Source organism: Macrobrachium nipponense, chromosome 1, assembly GCF_015104395.2.
Source record: "Macrobrachium nipponense isolate FS-2020 chromosome 1, ASM1510439v2, whole genome shotgun sequence".
Taxonomy (NCBI): domain Eukaryota; kingdom Metazoa; phylum Arthropoda; class Malacostraca; order Decapoda; family Palaemonidae; genus Macrobrachium; species Macrobrachium nipponense.
In genome coordinates, this window is record NC_087200.1 from 55,243,703 (window position 1) to 55,261,536 (window position 17,834).

General features: G+C 40.0%; 1 protein-coding gene across 3 annotated transcripts in view; it reads right to left on the reverse strand.

The window, feature by feature from the left end:
- Positions 1 to 17,834, reverse strand: part of LOC135219314 (kelch domain-containing protein 10-like) — a 95,471-nt gene that overhangs the window by 45,301 nt on the left and 32,336 nt on the right. For all 3 annotated transcript variants that reach the window (XM_064255980.1, XM_064255981.1, XM_064255979.1), the window contains exons 6-7: positions 10,192 to 10,394; positions 898 to 1,037 (exon numbers count right to left, since the gene is read on the reverse strand). In XM_064255980.1, the coding sequence (XP_064112050.1) occupies positions 898 to 1,037; positions 10,192 to 10,394 (343 nt within the window). The remainder of the gene's footprint in view (positions 1 to 897; positions 1,038 to 10,191; positions 10,395 to 17,834) is intronic.

The following is a 17,834-nucleotide window of genomic DNA, read 5'->3' on the forward strand; positions in this document are numbered from 1 at the left end:
GACAAATTCATAGCCCGTAGGCCATACTACAGGGTTAAGCAAAATAAAGTCTACAGGAAGGTTAGCAGGTTCACTACCCTGACTTTTGTTACTGATTAATTGCGTACATACGAATCATACGTCTTCCTTACGGAATTAGACATGTTTACTGATTAATTGCGTACATACGAATCATACGTCTTCCTTACGGAAAAGACAAAGTCTCACACTCCTTACATGACAAATCTCAACAAAGAAGCAAGACCCATACCCCTCAGTACATACAAGTGCGGATCTACCGAAGCTTTCGGTAGCCACACCCTATCTTTGCAGACAACCCCGTCTGAAACTAGCCTAACTAGATTCAGATATTTTATGCAAAAATGAATCAAATTCAAATCAATTTAAGATAGCGTATGCCTAGCCACAAATCCCACAAATCCAAGTAAATAAATCAAAAGACAATTAGGATACTTAGCGGCAATGATTGTTTCCAAAATCCTAAGACGGAGGTACTGAAAACAGGTGTTTTCAGCACCGGCGACAGAAAAATTATGAATAGAAAATGGGAATGGTTCCTGATACCCGCCTCCCAGCGGCGGGAATGGGTACTAACCACCTGACCGACCACTGCGTGTGTCGGAATTTTTTAAAATTCTGTCGGACTTCAGAAAATACAGCTATATATATATCTGACAGGTAAGTTTCATGAACAAAATAGTAATTACAGCTTTCTGAACATTAACATTATTCATCAAAATAATGATAAAGGAAACTATTGTAACACTTCATGAAACATGTGAAATAAAAACTTATAAAATTTATGAGTGACAAAAAATCAACATATATCAAAGTCTTGGCAACAGCTTGATAATTAAGTATAAATTTGAGTACAAAGTATAAATTTGAGTACATTACCTCAGTTACAGCTGAAGAATGGAAGTAAAGAGGAACAGGAGATTTATAAGGTAATTTTTGCCAACCAAATGTTACTAAGTCAAGCCTCCAAAGATCAGCAAAGGCTTCAGCACCATCATAACCACCATGAATAAAAACACCTGAAAAAAATACAAACATGAGCCACACCTTCCTTTCCGGTATGTACTGTTATTTTACTTCATAAACTGCAAAGAAAATTTCATTTGTGTGAAAGTCAGACTACAGCTCCTTTTTATGAAGTTTATCTATGCTCTTAATCCCATTTAGTAATCTATGTCACCAAGAATATGTATAATAAAATGAAGAAACAAAAATTCAAGTAAACTTAGACTATTGCTGATGAAATTTCTTACACAAATCTCTTACTTTCACTCATACCATACCACATATGAAAGAGCACAAAATATGCTACTTGGGTTAAAAGACACAACGCACTCAGTGGATAAGATCTTGCCTGCTAAGGCACACCAACATCTCGTCTTGGATACTGCTTTATTACCAAGGTGAATACCAATAATAGTTGATGGGATGTTACACCTAGTTGTCCTAGTACTATAAAACCATTCCTCTATGACTACCTTTAGTTCCTGTTTCAGACATTCTCAAAACAAGAAGTCATATATGTATTTAACTTTATGTTGGTCTGAAGAGACTGGTTAAATTTTCTCCCCAGAACTTGACCAGTTCGTCACTGCTAAAGCTATACAATTTCAACATCATGGCACTAAATGAATGGGTGATTGTCATACCTTCTTAGATGGCGTGGCAGCAAGGATTTAGGGAGCACTTGTTCAGAAAGGCACTTCTTCAAGAACTTAAGATGAATTCTGGCTGCACATTCGACCAGAATTCGTCTTAAGTTCTTGAACAAGTGCTCCCTAAATCCTTGCTGCCACGCCATCTAAGAAGGTATGACAATCACCCTTTCAATTAATTTAGTGCCATGATGTTGAAACAGCACATAGCAGCCGCCAAGCAAGAAGAGAAGGAAAAACTCAAGGAACTGGAAAAAACAAGGATCTCTTTCAATCATTCCACCCTGGCTGATTGGAAGGACTCGCTGCGACAGGAAATTTACGAAAAACTACGTAGGACTACAGATGCCCTGAAAAGGAAACTAGACAGAAAACTAAAAAATCTTATTGATAGCAGTGATTGGACTAATTGTGCATGTCAAGATTGTGTTGTTAACCTATCTGGTAAACAAATAAGTGTAACACAACTTTACAAAAACTAAAATTAAAAACTTTTTTTTTTTTTTTTATTTTTACTTTTTTTTTTTTTTTACTTTTTTATATATACAGTAGAGCCTCGGTTCTCGACGATAATTTGTTCCAGAAGGAGCGTCGAAATTCGATTATTTCGAGAACTGAATCAAGTTTTCCCATAAGAAATAACTGAAAATGGATTAATCCGTTCTTGACCATCAGTTATTACCCTAACCTTGCCTTTTTATACAATACATTACATGTAAATTACAACTAAATAAGTTAAAAGTTAAATAAATATCAAGTTAAACGTATATTTATCATTTTAAATGTATAATATACAGTATAAAAGAAAACTAGCCTGCGTCCAACATTTGTTGACCAAGCGCCACTGGCTACCTAGGTAAATAGTAAGTAGAACGTAGTGTAGTGGGTAGGCATAAAACGTGTTGCTAACATAATAAAAACATTGAAAAGCAAGTCTAATTATTACAGTAAATTAATAAACTATTAAAATTAAACCCAATTTATATTTATCAAAAACTTGCAAAAATTTGCCTACAGTAAGTCGGCATTTAAGGATGTAAACAAACCATAGCGCAGCCCTGGTGGTTTATATCAGGACTATGGTAGTAAAGAAACCATAACGTCGCTATAAGCCTAGAAACGTTTACATTCGATATTAATTTATGGTAAATCTTTTACGGAGTCGACTGCAATACTGTATACAAAATTGCTTGAAAATTATCTTTCAGTAAATGTAATGTTATGATACTAACGATTTTGTTTCATAAATGTCCTTATAAAAAAGGTGCGTCTTTTACGGCAAATTGTCCAATATCAGGGCTGGTTTCAAGCTTATTGGAATTTGACAATTATTATGGTAGTACTGCATGGTACATATATACGTATGTATAAGTAAAAGAATCTTCTTAATGTCTTTAATTACTATACCATTACGTACCAGCATCTCTTGAGTTTAATATCAAGCTAACTTTTTTTTTTTTTTTTTTTTTTTTAACGATGACGCTTATAAACCAAGCATACAGATTGCGTTCGTTACCGCGCACGCGTTGCATATGTAAACTGTGTCACTACCAGACCTCATACGTAAACATTGACGTCTTTTTACAGAAGACATAAAAGAATCGTCTTAATTTCTATAATTATTCTATACCATAGCGGCTTCTCTGATTAAGCTAAGGCTAACCTCCTCTTTACCAGCAAGCTCAAAAAACAAAGATTAATATTGACTCTCCGGTTCGCTATCCGAACGGCAACACGTTACGTATGTGACAGTGGTTTCACTACCAAATCTCACACGTAAACAATGACTATACAGTAGACATAAAGAATCTACTTAATTTTCTATAATTAATGTATACCGTAGCGGCTTCTGAGTTAAGCTAAGGCTAACCTCTTCTTTACCAGCACGCTTAAAAAGCTTAGATTGCGTTGTTACCGAACCGAACATGTTACGTATGTAACTGGTTTCACTACCAAATCTTACACGTAAACATTGACGTATTACAGTACGACATAAAAGATTCTTCTTAATTTCTTAATTACAGTAAGTCCTCGGGTTACGCTGGTCTCGACTTACGATGTTTCGTGGTTACGAACGCGCCCCCAATAAAAATATAAAAAATAATATTTTGCGTCGTTCCGTCTTACGCGGTTTAGCGTCGTAAGCAACGTAAACAAACGCGAACTAGTTCCGGGCGCACGGCGGAAGAATACGCTTTGTGGGGGAGAGGACGGCGTCGCTTCGCTACGCTCATTCCTCGCCCATACGCCATTTTGGTTGTTTACACTGCCTCTCTCTCCCTCGTGTTGTATCGTTTTTGTAACTTTTTGCTCTTTGTTATGGCTCCCAAGCGCAAGGCGGACTCTTCTGATGGTAGTGCATCGAAGAAAAGAAATAAGGCCATCACCATGGAAATTAAAGTGGACATTATAAAGCGATCTGAGAAGGGAGAAACGCCAACAAACATTGGCCGCTCGCTTGGCCTTAGCCGTTCGACCGTTGCTACCATTATCAAAGATAAAGAGCGCATCGTTGAACATGTGAAAGGATCTGCTCCTATGAAAGCGACAGTGATAACTAAGCAGCGTAGTGGTCTAATAATTGAAATGGAAAGGTTATTGGTGCTTTTGGTTGGAAGACCAAAATCAACGGCGTATCCCAGTCAGCCTTATGGTGATTCAGGAGAAGGCGAAAAGATTGTTTGAAGCGTTGAAAAAAGAAAAGAAAAGGGGGAGGGAAGTGAAAGTGAAGAGTTTGTGGCTAGTAGGGGTTGGTTTATGCGATTTAAGGCTCGGGCCAATTACCATAACCTTAAATTGCAAGGTGAAGCTGCTAGTGGGGATGAGAAAGCAGCGAGTGAATTTCCTAAAGCGTTGTCTGAGATAATTAAGGAGGGAGGTTATTCTGCTCAGCAAGTGTTTAACGTAGACGAGACAGGTTTGTTTTGGAAACGTATGCCTAACCGCACTTACCTCGCCAAGGAGGAGAAGTCAGCACCCGGTCATAAAGCCAGCAAGGAGAGGCTAACTTTACTTCTTGGGGGTAATGCTGCTGGCGACTTCAAACTGAAGCCCTTGTTGGTGTATCAGGCTGAAAATCCAAGGGCACTCAAGGGCATTTGGAAGGGTCAACTACCAGTAATTTGGAAGTCCAACAAGAAGGCATGGGTGACACTTGCAGTGTTTGAGGACTGGTTCGTAAACCATTTTGTTCCAAGTGTGGAGCGGTATTGCGCCTCCAAGGGTATCCCCTTTAAGGTGTTGCTAGTGCTGGACAATGCCCCTGGACACCCTGCCCAGCTGGGAGACTTCAACCCTAATGTCAAGGTGGTTTACCTTCCACCTAATACCACGGCCCTTTTACAGCCTATGGACCAAGGAGTGATTGCTTCGTTCAAGGCCTACTACCTACGAAGGACAATTGCTATGGCTTTACAGGCAACTGAAACCAAGAAGGACTTGACTCTGAAGGACTTTTGGAAATCCTACAACATCCTTGATGCTGTAAAGAACATTGCTAATTCCTGGGAGGAGGTTAAGCAAAACAAACATGAATGGTGTCTGGAAGAAAATTTGTCCTCAATTTGTGAATGATTTCCATGGGTTTGAGGACACAGTTCAGCTAGTTGTCAAGAACGTTGTTGCCCTGAGTAAGGAAATCAATTGGAAATGGAGGTTGATGATGTTACAGAGCTGCTGGAGTCTCATGGCGAGGAGTTATCTGCTGAGGACCTGATACAACTGGAGAAGCAGATAATAGAGGAAGAAGAAGAAGCACCCACCCCAGAGCCTAAGGCTTTCACAAGGCAGGACTTGATAAGAGGTTTGCAGAGTTGCAGCAAGCGTTGTCAACTTTTGAGGCTCAGGATCCCAACTTGGACAGGTTCACTAGGGTTTCCAGAGGCGTCATGGATTTGATGCAGTGTTACAAGGAGATCTTGGATGAAAAGAGGTCGCTCTCTGTTCAGACTAACCTGGAGCAGTATTTTAAGAAGGTAGAGAGGCCTGCAGGAGATCCTGTACCCTCTACCTCAGCTGCCTCTGCTAATCCAGACTCGCCTGCCCCACAATCTCCAGCACCTTCTGAATGTTCTGCTAACCCAGACTCACCTGCCCCAGTATCTCCAGCACCTTCTGTAGGTTCTGCCTCACCTAAAGACTCACCTGCCCCAACATCTCCAGTAGTATGTTCTGCCTCACCTCAAGAATCACCTGCCTCAGCATCTCCAGTACTAGTATGTTCTGCCTCACCTCAAGAATCATCTGCCTCAGCATCTCCAGCAACTTCTGGAGGTTCTTTTTCTCTTCACTAACCTCCCCCAGTCTCTCCAGCACCGCAGCTTCCTCTCCAGTGTGCAAGCCAATCAAACTAATAAAGGTAAGGAATTGTTCTCTCGTTGTTATTGATAGGTATTTACATTAAATCATGTGGTATTTTTCAATGTTCCGACTTACGCTGAAAATCGTGTTACGACGCATCGTAAGAACGGATCAACGTCGTAACTCGAGGACCCCCTGTACTACGCACTTAATATGGCATAGTGGCTTCTCTGATATAAGCTATGACTAACTTCTTCTTTACCGGCAAGCTTAACAAAGCTTAAAGATTGCATTCGCTACCGAACCGCACATGTAACCTACGTACGTAACATTGGCTTCACTCCAAACCTAACACTGAAATACGTATTGCATTTGCTACTGAAACGCGTGCCTCAAGTGTAAGCATGGTTTTAGAATATGTCTACGCTTGAAAAAAAAAAAAAGCAAGGGTGCTTGATTAAATCTTTTTTTCGCTCATCACTTTCATGCAGAGGAGAGGATAGACGAAACTTACGGTTTATTTTGGAGTTGGAAATGATGGAAACATTTTGAAGAAGGAAAACGCGAGATGCCATGTAAACACTTTTCCATTATTTCAGGTTAACAATAGCAAAAGGTTTTAATAGATAGCCAGTAGTAATGTTGGGACCCATGATGAATCAAAAGGTAACTGCGTATAGAGTTGATACCATCGAAAAAGCAAACGAAATGCGCGCAAGGTGTACAAGACACAACACATGTTTGAATGTTTGTAAACATTAGTTGCGGACTTTAAACAATGCTGAGTGGCGTCACCAGTGTTACCAACCGTTTTGCTAAATTATGCTAGTCGGTCCAAGCAAGAATTTATGCCAAATATGGTGCAATTTTGTGCCAGAATTATGCTAATTATCTATCATTATCTCATTTCTCTAATACATTTGAGCTAAAACAACGATGTAATGGAAATTTAAAACATTTATATATTAGGTGAAATGATACAATGTGACGAACAGACAATATTATAACTAATAATTTGATGATCTTTACATGTTAGGAAACTCGTTATAAAACACCATTTTTCTTTAATAGATCACATACGCAATCACTAGTACACTATTTGATATGCAATCACTATTATACTACGTATTTGACAAATGTGTGAAGATCACACATACAAATGTGAAGAAAAACAACAAATTTTACTTATTACTGCATCATTATCATGCCACTCAGAACCATTTTTCTTTAACAGGTCACATAAACAATTAATAAATACTTGAAAATGTGTGAAAATTACTTCAAATATAACATTTTGTTATTTACTGATATTTACTGAAAAATTAAAACTAAAAAAAAGGTAAACAAACAAACCAGTCTACTCAAGAAGAAAAACATACGTACTTATTACTTGATCATTATCATGCCACTGAAACACTATTTTTCTTTAACAGATCACAAACACAGTGCATAAATACTTGAAAATTGTGTGAAAATCACTTCAGACATATATAATTAAAATTTTGATAACTACTGAAAAAAATAAAACTTAAAAAAGGAAAAAAAAGTAATTCTTTACTCATGAAGAAAAAACATTATTAACACTTTACTGATCGTTTGTCATGCCACTGTGGGTATTTATTTATATTCACAAAATTTAACATTCCTTAGTTGGGTTCAAACTTAGCAATTAACTCATTTGATTGTGCTGCTTTTGAGGCAATTTCACTATGAAGATACATTCACTATACCTGTGTATGAAATTGAGGAATTTTCTGCATTTTATTTAAAATTTTAGTGAAAATACATTCTAAAATTGTACTAGAACCCTAAGTGTGAAAGAAATTATGCTAAGCTCCAATTCTTGGGTCAAATTATGCTAAAAAAACATGAAATTATGCTACATTTGGTAGCACTGGATGACGCCAACTAGCGGCGGCTGGCGGAAACAGTTTTGTTTACAAACATCATACGGTTGGGGGTCGGAAACTGGTTTTTTGGTTGAAAACGGATACAAAGTTTATTGGAAATTTAGTGGCGAAATCCGATTATGTCGAGTTCTAATACGGTCGTGAACCGGGTCTCTACTGTATTTTTTTTTTTTTTTTTTTTTTTTTTTTTACAAAATTTCAACTTCTTCACCACTTTCAACTTTCTGTTTTTTTGTAGTATCACTTGGTTCTTACTTTTTGCTTACTCCTCCTACTAAAGGCCTCTTTAAAAAATAACTATCCAAGGAAGATTGCTTCTGCCTACTTTTAACAATGTTTCTGAAACGACTCAGGCAAACATCATTGAACTGTGCAAGCATACGACCTGTGTAAGCCTTTTCGGGGTGTCTCTTTTCTACGAATGATTGCACCTTATGAAAAACAGCTAGAGCATCCTTAATTTTTGCCATTGTCATAGAGTCCTCGTCCTCCTCCTCACCGCTGCTAGAGAACTCCTCTTGAACGACGTTATGTTGCATGGCCTCCAACTCCTTCAGGTCATCCGTCGTAAGCTCCTCTTGGTGCTCCTCGAGAAGGTCATTGATGTCGTCCTCGTCGACGACCAACCCCATGGACTTGCTGAGTGCAACGATCTTGTCAAGATCTGGTTGCGAAACAGTTTCAGGATCGTCAACTGTTCCTGAATCTGCAGCACCAGCTTCGCCCACGTCGAATCCCTCGATGTCTCAGGCGGATACGGCATAAGGCCAGAGTTTCCTCCACGAGGAATTCAAGGTTTGCCTCGAAACCTCCTGCCAAGCTTGGTCGATGAGTCGGATGCATATCACGATATCAAAATGCTCCTTCCAAAATTCACGCAAAGTGAGGTTTGTGGTATCGGTGATGTCGAAACATCTCTTGAAAAGATGTTTCGTATACAGCTTCTTGAAGTTTGATATCACTTGCTGGTCCATGGGCTGGAGGAAAGGGGTGGTGTTAGGCAGAGGATAAAGAACCTTGATGAAGGAATACTCCGCTAGGATATCTTCCTCGAGGCCAGGAGGGTGAGCAGGGGCATTGTCCAACACCAGCAGGCATTTCAGAGGAACAGTCTAGAGAGGGGAGCACATAAGGATGAAGACCCAGCACCAATGGATGGTCAGAACTTTTCCTATGTGCGACCTCATCAAAAGCGCCATTGGCACCTGGGGGAAGACTCCCCTAAGCTCGACACACTTGAGGAAAGTTGAGGCACCTCCTTAAAGATGCCTTTCCAATGGCGCTCTGTAATAGCCTGGGACTTATCAACAGGACAGCCTGAGGGGGGTGACTGCTCGTGGGCAGACTCCACTGACCTCCCTTGGGCTACCAGTATGCCTCCTCCCAGGTGCTGGGGAGTTTGACAGGGACCTTTGCCTAGGAGAATCAGCGGGACGAACAGCCACCTCCTCAACAACACACACTGGTACTCACTTGAACACCTAACTTGACCATCAATATCTTAACAGACACTCTTAAAGTCTCCATCGCCTGCAACATGATAGAGAATTTCTGATCTACTCGAGCTTCGAGGCTGGCAACGGCATTGGGTTCGGGTGCAAAAGAGTCAGGGTTAGGATTAGGTTGATTAGGAGAGATAGAAGGTTGAACAGAAGTGGAAGGAAAGACAATACCATCAGTCAAATCCTTACTGGCTAAATGTTTCTTAGCGTTTGCTCAAGAAGCAGCCTTCCTCTTTTTGTCCCTTTCTAACTTACTCAAATGGCTAGCTAAAGTCTTCCAAGTTTTACTAACCCACTCAACACATTCCCCACAAGTCAAAGTGGGAGAGCAAGTTTGACCTCTACACTCTAAACAAACTGAATGAGGATTAATAATAAGCCTTAATCAGTCTAGTATTGCAGCCTTTGCTGCAATATCTATAATATTCTGAGAAACCGTATCGGACATGCCAAATACTCGACAACTCCAACAAAATCAAAATTTAAGTATCTTCAACAAAATGCCTAACAATAGCTAAATATTGGCAAATGGCTACTAAAAACAATACAGTATGTACTTCACCAAACATCCACAGATATTCAATAAGAAGTAAGCAATTCCAAAATTCCCACTGCTACTGAACTAGCTGTTGATATCACCAGCCAGCAGAAACAACTGATTTTCGTGCCGAGTTGGTTCCTCTCTACCCCGGTAGTGGGCAGGGGGTATCGCTAGCCAATACATGTAGCTGCCGATAATTTAGAAAATACTATAGCTTGATAAGTTGCACACAAAAATCATAGATTAGCATTTCTTTCATTACTTACTGTCTTTTACTTTACAAGCAACATGGCATCTTCTGGGCTGAGGGAAGGAAGCAGTGACTGGATCAGGTCGAGTCTGCACATGAGTCCATGTTCGTTCGGTAATATTAAAGGTTGGCAGAGATGCCAGATCACAAGCAGCACCTGATCTCCCACCACCAAAAACATAGAGAGAGCCATGATGTTCCACTATTTCATGTCGATACCTAAAAGAAGACAATTCTCATTGCAATACAGATCATATACGGACAATTTCAGTACAGTATCACTCAAATGTACACACATTCAATGTTACAATGATATCATAGCAACCCTAAACAAGAACCGGGACCCTTAAATAAAGAAATTTAAGAATGCCCAAACACAGTACAATTAAAGTTTAAAGTTTATGGTTTCAATCTTCCTCCAGGCTAATGCCTCTCAGGTGGATGTCAGCCAGGTAAACCCAACCCCTTATCATGGCATCACTTATGGTAGTAAGCCCATACTAGATAGTCTCACTATTCTCCCCTTGATTGGTGGTGAACGCTTGCTTGAGAATAACGAGACCAGCACGTTACATATCCATAGTATAAAATCTTCTGTTACAAAGCAGAGAAAATAGGGCTATTAAGAATTATGAAAAATATCACCATGGAAGAAAAGACTCTACAACATTTTCTTTATTTAAAATTATCACCTATTTAATATTTTTCAAATTCTACTTATTATGCAAGGGGAGAATTTTGTATAAGCTGCCTAGAAACCAACCATGCCTTCTCAAATTGTTATACGTACTATCAATCTTGTATTTGCCTTTACATATATATATCATTGATCTATTGCCATAATCACAGTATATTCCAGACTGCTACTGAGCCTGAGGAAGGATTAAAAGAAGTTGACCATTTCTGCTTTCTTTTTCTCACACCTCCTTAGGGTCAAGTAATACTAAAACTATGCCATGCTGCAAGTCACCTATGTAGTAGTAGTACATGATATACTGTAATAAAAATTATTGTAAAACTATTTAAAAATTGTCTAAAAATATATCATTTACAAGCAGTTCATCCAATTTATACATATTAGTTTGTTGTTGAGCAAATGAAAAAAAATTTTCTTCATTATGCATGATTCAAAGTTTCATTTCTGTCTTTACAGAACAGCTTTTGCATTTTTCCAGTCTAGTATAGCATGGTTACACTCATTCATGCTTTGAAATAAATAACTGGCTGTATTCCCTGTTCTAATACAATATTTGTTATTTCAATCTTGTTTGAGATCCCTGGCACTTTGTCCCAGATTCCTTTCATTAAAATTATACGAGAGATCTCATAGATACAATCATTATTTTGTAGATGGGAATTATCATCAAATGTATTCATGAATTAAATAGGCTCTTTTACATAACTAACTTGTACCTGGCCAGGCTGGCACATACAAGGGGAAAGAGGAACCAGTTGCTTTTCATTCAAATGACCTTTAACATTTGCAAACCTTTACAGAGATGGTGTTACGTCACAGCAAAGCGGAGCAGCTTCACATGTTGAACAGCTATAACAGGCTCTGAGGGGAAAGCATTCAAAGGTATGGGCAGAGTCCCTCAGGTTGCAGCAAGACATATAAGTGTTCTTGGTGCTGCCAGGTACCTGCCCTTGGTACCTGTGCCACTGTGAGGTTACGTAAAGACCTTGGTACTTGTGATGCACTCTAATAAACATCTACTGTCTTGCAGAGTGAGGGTAAAGGGTCTAAACTTGAGCTCAGCCTTTGATTGTGTGAATCATGAAACACCTATCAAGTTAAGATTATTGGGAATTGGTTGATCTTTTATTAATACTTTAGATGAATAATTAGTAGGTAAAACCCAAACAGTCTATGTTGATGGCCAGTATATAGTTCAGGTGTTCCTCATGGTAATGTTCTTGGACCTTTGCTATTCATTATCTATACTAGAAATATGTGGCAAGATCTAGAGAACCAACTGATTGCAAACACTAATGATGCTACTCTTCTAGCTGTTGTTTCTTCTCTGTACCTTATGTCTGGGTTGCAAAACCCTTGAGTAAAGATCTGGCCTGTGTTCAGGGATGGCATTAGGCTTAACCCTACCAAAATTCAAAGTATGTCAGTCCTGACACAGGAGATGCCGGCAAGGGGGAATTTCCCTCGGAACCTCCAACAACAACGAGAGAAGATCTGGAAACCATTCTGCCTGAGGCCACAGAGGGGCTACCAAAGTCATCCTGAGACACTGCAAACTCATCAGCCTGTTCAGTACTTGATGGATCAAACAAAACAGAGGGAAGGCATACACCTCCAGGTTGTCCCAGGGGTGTTAGAACGCGTCCTCTGCTAATGCTAAAGGATCTGGAACCAATGAACAGAATATCTCCAGTTTCCTGTTGAACCGGGTGGCAAAAAGGTCCAGCATGGGTCTCCCCCAAACCTGGTAGAGCTTGTCTGCTACTACATGGAAGGGACCGCTCTGTACCTAAGTTCTGATCCCGACGACTTGAGTTTGTCTGCAACCACATTCCGTTTGCTTGGGATATACCTGGCTGAGAGCTCTACCAAACTGTTGACCACCGACTGGTGAACCTCGACGGTCAAAGAATGAAGTTGATGTGAAACCAGGCCTCCCTGCTTTTTCACAAAACAGAAGGAAGTCCGGAGGGAGAGAATGCAGAGGAACACCCTTCAAAGATTTCGGTCGTCCAACCACCAACGAAGGTCTCCTCTCACTTCTAGAAACAGAGGAACCTTTAACAGGGGTGAGTCACCCACCGGTGACCAGAAATCCTCCAGCCTCCACTGTAAAAACTCCAAGAAAAACCTGACACTGATGAACCGAGTGATGTGGTTCCAACAGGAAGTCGCGCGCCACCATCCGCAACTTCAACCTCTGATCCGACGAGAAAACTCTTGCAACCGCTGTATCAACGACCATGCCCAGGAATAGAATCCTTTGATTGGGTACAAGGTTTGACTTCTTTTGGTTGACCATGATGCCTAGTTCCAGACAAAACCGAAGCAGACGATCTCTCTCCCACAGCAGCTCCTCCCTAGAACCTGCCAGGGCCAACCAATCATTGAGGTACCTCAGCAAATGGATCCCCTGAGCATGGGCCCAACTTGAGACGATAGAGAAAACCCTTGTGAACACTTGAGGGGCTGTGGTCAGCCCGAAGCATAGGACTTTGAACTCGAAGACCTTGTCTCCGAGAGAGAAGCGAAGGAACTTCCTGGACATCGGATGAATAGGGATCTGGAAGTATGCGTCCCTCAAGTCTATCGACAGCATGAAGTCACCTTCCCTCACAGCTGCCAACACTGAACGCGGGGTCTCCATCTTGAACCTCGTCTTCCTGATGAAGTGATTCAAGGTGGATAAGTCGATCACAGGTCTCCAACCTCCCGACGCCTTGGGGACCGAGAAGATGTGACTGTAAAACTTCCTCTATCGCATCTTTACCCAGCATCTTCTGCACTTCCTCCCGAAGAGCCCAAGGACTTCAGAGAATCTGAAGGATATGCCCTCCTGAGCAGTGGCTTGACTGAGAGTGGGGGTGAGAAGTCGAATGGCAGTAGATAGCCCAACCGAAGGACATCTACCACCCACTTCTCTGCCTCATAACTCTGCCATTTGGCCCAATGGCCCACCAGGCAACCCCACCCCCCAACCTGTGGCACTGGAGAGGGAGAGGCGCCTAACCTACTGATGACCCCCTTTACCTTCTGCCCCTAGGGCCCCTTCTCGGCTTAAAATAACGGGAGAGAAAGGGACGTTGGTCCTCTGACCTAGGCTGGGACGAACGGGGAGGCTCTGCTAGAACCAAACTCCTTGACGGCCTACCAGGCGATGACCTTCGTGACTGCTGCTGGGTAAGGGGAGGAGGAGGAGCCAGACATCTTCGAGGACAAAACTTTGACTCAAGACACAGCCTGATGCACTAATCTGTCCTTGGTGTCAGCCCCGCACTGGTCTATTGCATCCTCTAGCTCGGTCCGAGGGAACAGAAATTGACTCCAAAAGATCTCCATTCCTCAATGCCAGCAAGGACTCAGGGTCAACTGATCTTTCCATCCTGGATAAAGCCGCGTCTCTTCTAATCAGGAGAAGGTTAGCCCATAAATTAACACTGAGCTGAGCAATATACAAAAATGCCTTGCCTCCAATCTGCAACAAACAGGCAAGAGAGGAAACACTAACCAATCCCTCTGGGGACCTGTCAGAAGTTACCTTGGCAACGACCACCAACCCGAAGTCCAGCCAAGAAACTGTCTGCAACATGGAGGCTGCCATAGATTCCAACAACGAGGCATCCTGCAGAGACAAGGACGGAGCCACGACCTCACCTGCTCCAAAGTCAATCCCGGCTTCAGACGAATGACTTCCGGGTTAAGGTGAGGCGACATCAAGTATGCAGAGTTCGTAGCATAGTACATTCTATGCCTCATGAGAGGCGGGGGAAGCAACTTGACATAGCCCCTAGAGTGAAGCAATCTGTCCCGATCTGAAACAGAGGCATTAACCTTATGTAAGACCGACTGAACATGCCCCAGCAAGGGAAGTTGAAACAATGACTTGGGATCCTGTGTAGCTCCCAGCAAGGGTTCCAAGCAGGATGGAGTGAAAGACAACCGAGCCCAAGTCCTACTCTCCAGGTGAAGAATCTCAAGCACTTGAGATAGAATGAGAATCCTCAGAGTTGAACTGGAAGTACCAGGGAGAGGGGCAGGCAAACACTCCTGCTGCACCAACTCAGCACTCACAACCTTCGACCTCTTGACAGGTGCCTTGAGATCCTTACAGCGATGAATAGGCCCTGGGGAACAAGCGAAAGCACCTGCAACATGTGCACGAGCGTGGGAGGTTGCAACACGCTCGGACTTGATGCAGCGGACAAAGCAGCCACTGCAGATCGCACAGGGTAAGAAACACTAACACTCTCAGTAACACTAACACTCGCAGGAATACGGGCGTGCTGCTCCTCACTTGCAGGTGAAGAAAGGGCATAGTCCTTAGCCTTCCAACGCTTGATATGCCGGAGATGGGGGAGAAGGAGAGGAAGACAGCACTAGCTCCTTACACAATCTCTTCGCAGGAGGCAGGGGCAATGCAACATGCTTGAGTTCACGAATCAAGCAGTTGTTTTGTTTACAAGCGTTACGCAGGCGTGCATGCGCGAATTTCTTTCTTCTCGCACTAAAAAGCATCAGCGACAAATCTCAGAAATTATTTTGTCACTTTGACAATTTTTGCACCATTTTATATTAGCCGTTACAGAGTTTTATATATGAAAATGTGTGCAATTTCATGTAGAATACAACAATAAACAACCCATGGTTGTAACTTTTATCAGTTTTGAAATATTTTCATATAAATAACGAAAAGTGCCAAAATTTCAACCATCGGTCAACACTGACTCGACCGAAATGGTCGAAAAACACAATTGTAAGTTAAAACTCTTATATTCTTGTAATATTCAATCATTTACCTTCATTTTGCAACAAATTGGAAGTCTCCAGCACAATATTTTGATTTATGGTGAATTTTTGAAAAAACTTTTTCCTTACTTCCGCGCAGTAACTCTTTCTAAAATAGGTATCAGAAATTTTGCACGTTTTATATTAGCCGTTACATAAAGTTTTATATACAAAAATGTGCGCAATTTCATGTAAAATACAACAAAAAAACAACCCATGGTTGTAGCTTTTATCAGTTTTGAAATATTTTCATATAAATAACGATGTGCCAAAATTTCAACCTTCGGTCAACTTTGACTTGACCGAAATGGTAAAAAAACACAATTGTAAGCTAAAACTCTTACATTCTAGTAATATTCAATCATTTGCCTTTATTTTGCAACAAATTGGAAGGCTCTAGCACAAAATTTTGAATTATGGTGAATTTTGGAAAACAACATTTTCCTTATGTCCGCACGGTAACTCTTCCGAAAAAGTTCAAATTTTTTCGTCCGATTGTCGTAATGTTTGCACCGTTTTATACTAGCCATTAAATACAGTTTTATATATGAAAATGTGTGCAATTTCATGTAGAATACAACTAAAAAAACCCATGGTTGTAGCTTTTATTAGTTTTGAAATATTTTCATATAAATAACGATGTGCCAAAATTTCAACCTTCGGTCAACTTTGACTCGAAATGGTCGAAAAACACAATTGTAAGCTAAACTCTTACATTCTAGTAATATTCAATCATTTACCTTCATTTTGCAACGAATTGAAAGTCTCTAGCACAATATTTCGATTTATGGTGAACTTTTGAAAAAAAAACTTTTTCCTTTCGTCCGCGTGGTAACATCCGAAAAAATAAGAAATTCTTTCGTCCGATTGTCGTAATGCTTGCACCATTTCATATTAGACATTACATAAAGTTTTATATATGAAAATGGGTACAATTTCATGTAGAATACAACAAAAACAACCCATGGTTATAGCTTTATCAGTTTTGAAATATTTTCATATAAATAACGATAAGTGACAAAATTTCAACCTTTGGTCAAATTTGACTCTACCGAAATGGTCGAAAAATGCAATTGTAAGCTAAAACTCTTATATTCTAGTAATATTCAATCATTTACCTTCATTTTGCAACAAATTGGAAGTCTCTAGCACAATATTTTGATTTATGGTGAATTTTTGAAAAAAAAATTTTCTTTACCTCTGCGCGGTAACTCTTCCGAAAAAATCGGAAATTATTTCGTCAGATTGTCGTAATGTCTGCACCGTTTTCTATTTGCCGTTACATAGAGTTTTATATATGAAAATGTGTGCAATTTCATGTAGAACACAACAAAAAACAACCCATGGTTGTAGCTTTTATCAGTTTTGAAATATTCTCATACAAATAACGATAAGTGCCAAAATTTCAACCTTCAGTCAACTTTGACTCGACCGAAATGGTAAAAAAACGCAATTGTAAGCTAAAACTCTTACATTCTAGTAATATTCAATCATTTACCTTTATTTTGCAACAAATGGAAGTCTCTAGCACAATATTTTGATTTATGGTGAAGTTTTGAAAAAAACTTTCCTTACGTCCGCGCAGTAACTCTTCCGAAAAAAGCAGGATTTTTTTTGTCCGATTGTCGTAATGTTTGCACCGTTTTATATTAGCCGTTACATAAAGTTTTATATATGAAAATGTGTGCAATTTCATGTAGAATACAACTAAAAACTACCCATGGTTGCAGCTTTTATCAGTTTTGAAATATTTTCATATAAATCACGATAAGTGCCAAAAATGTCAACCTTTGGTCAACTTTGACTCAACTGAAATGGTCGAAAACTGCAATTGTAAGCTACAACACTTACAGTCTAGTAATATTCAATCAATTACCTTCATTTTGCAACAAACTGGAAGTCTCTAGCACAATATTTCGATTTATGGTGAATTTTTGAAAAAAAAATTATTTTATGTCCGCGTGTTACGAATTGATGCATCATAGTGATAATATTTTCTCTGTGTTGCATTGATTGTTTTACAATTTGTTATATACCAAAATCATTGCAATTTAGTGTACAATATAACAAAATAATAATTAACTCATTAGCTTTAAGCGTTTTGCTCACAGCGCAATTTGTATACAATTATATATGGAATTTTTTTTTGCGCTGTCATATATTCCAATATATTTATG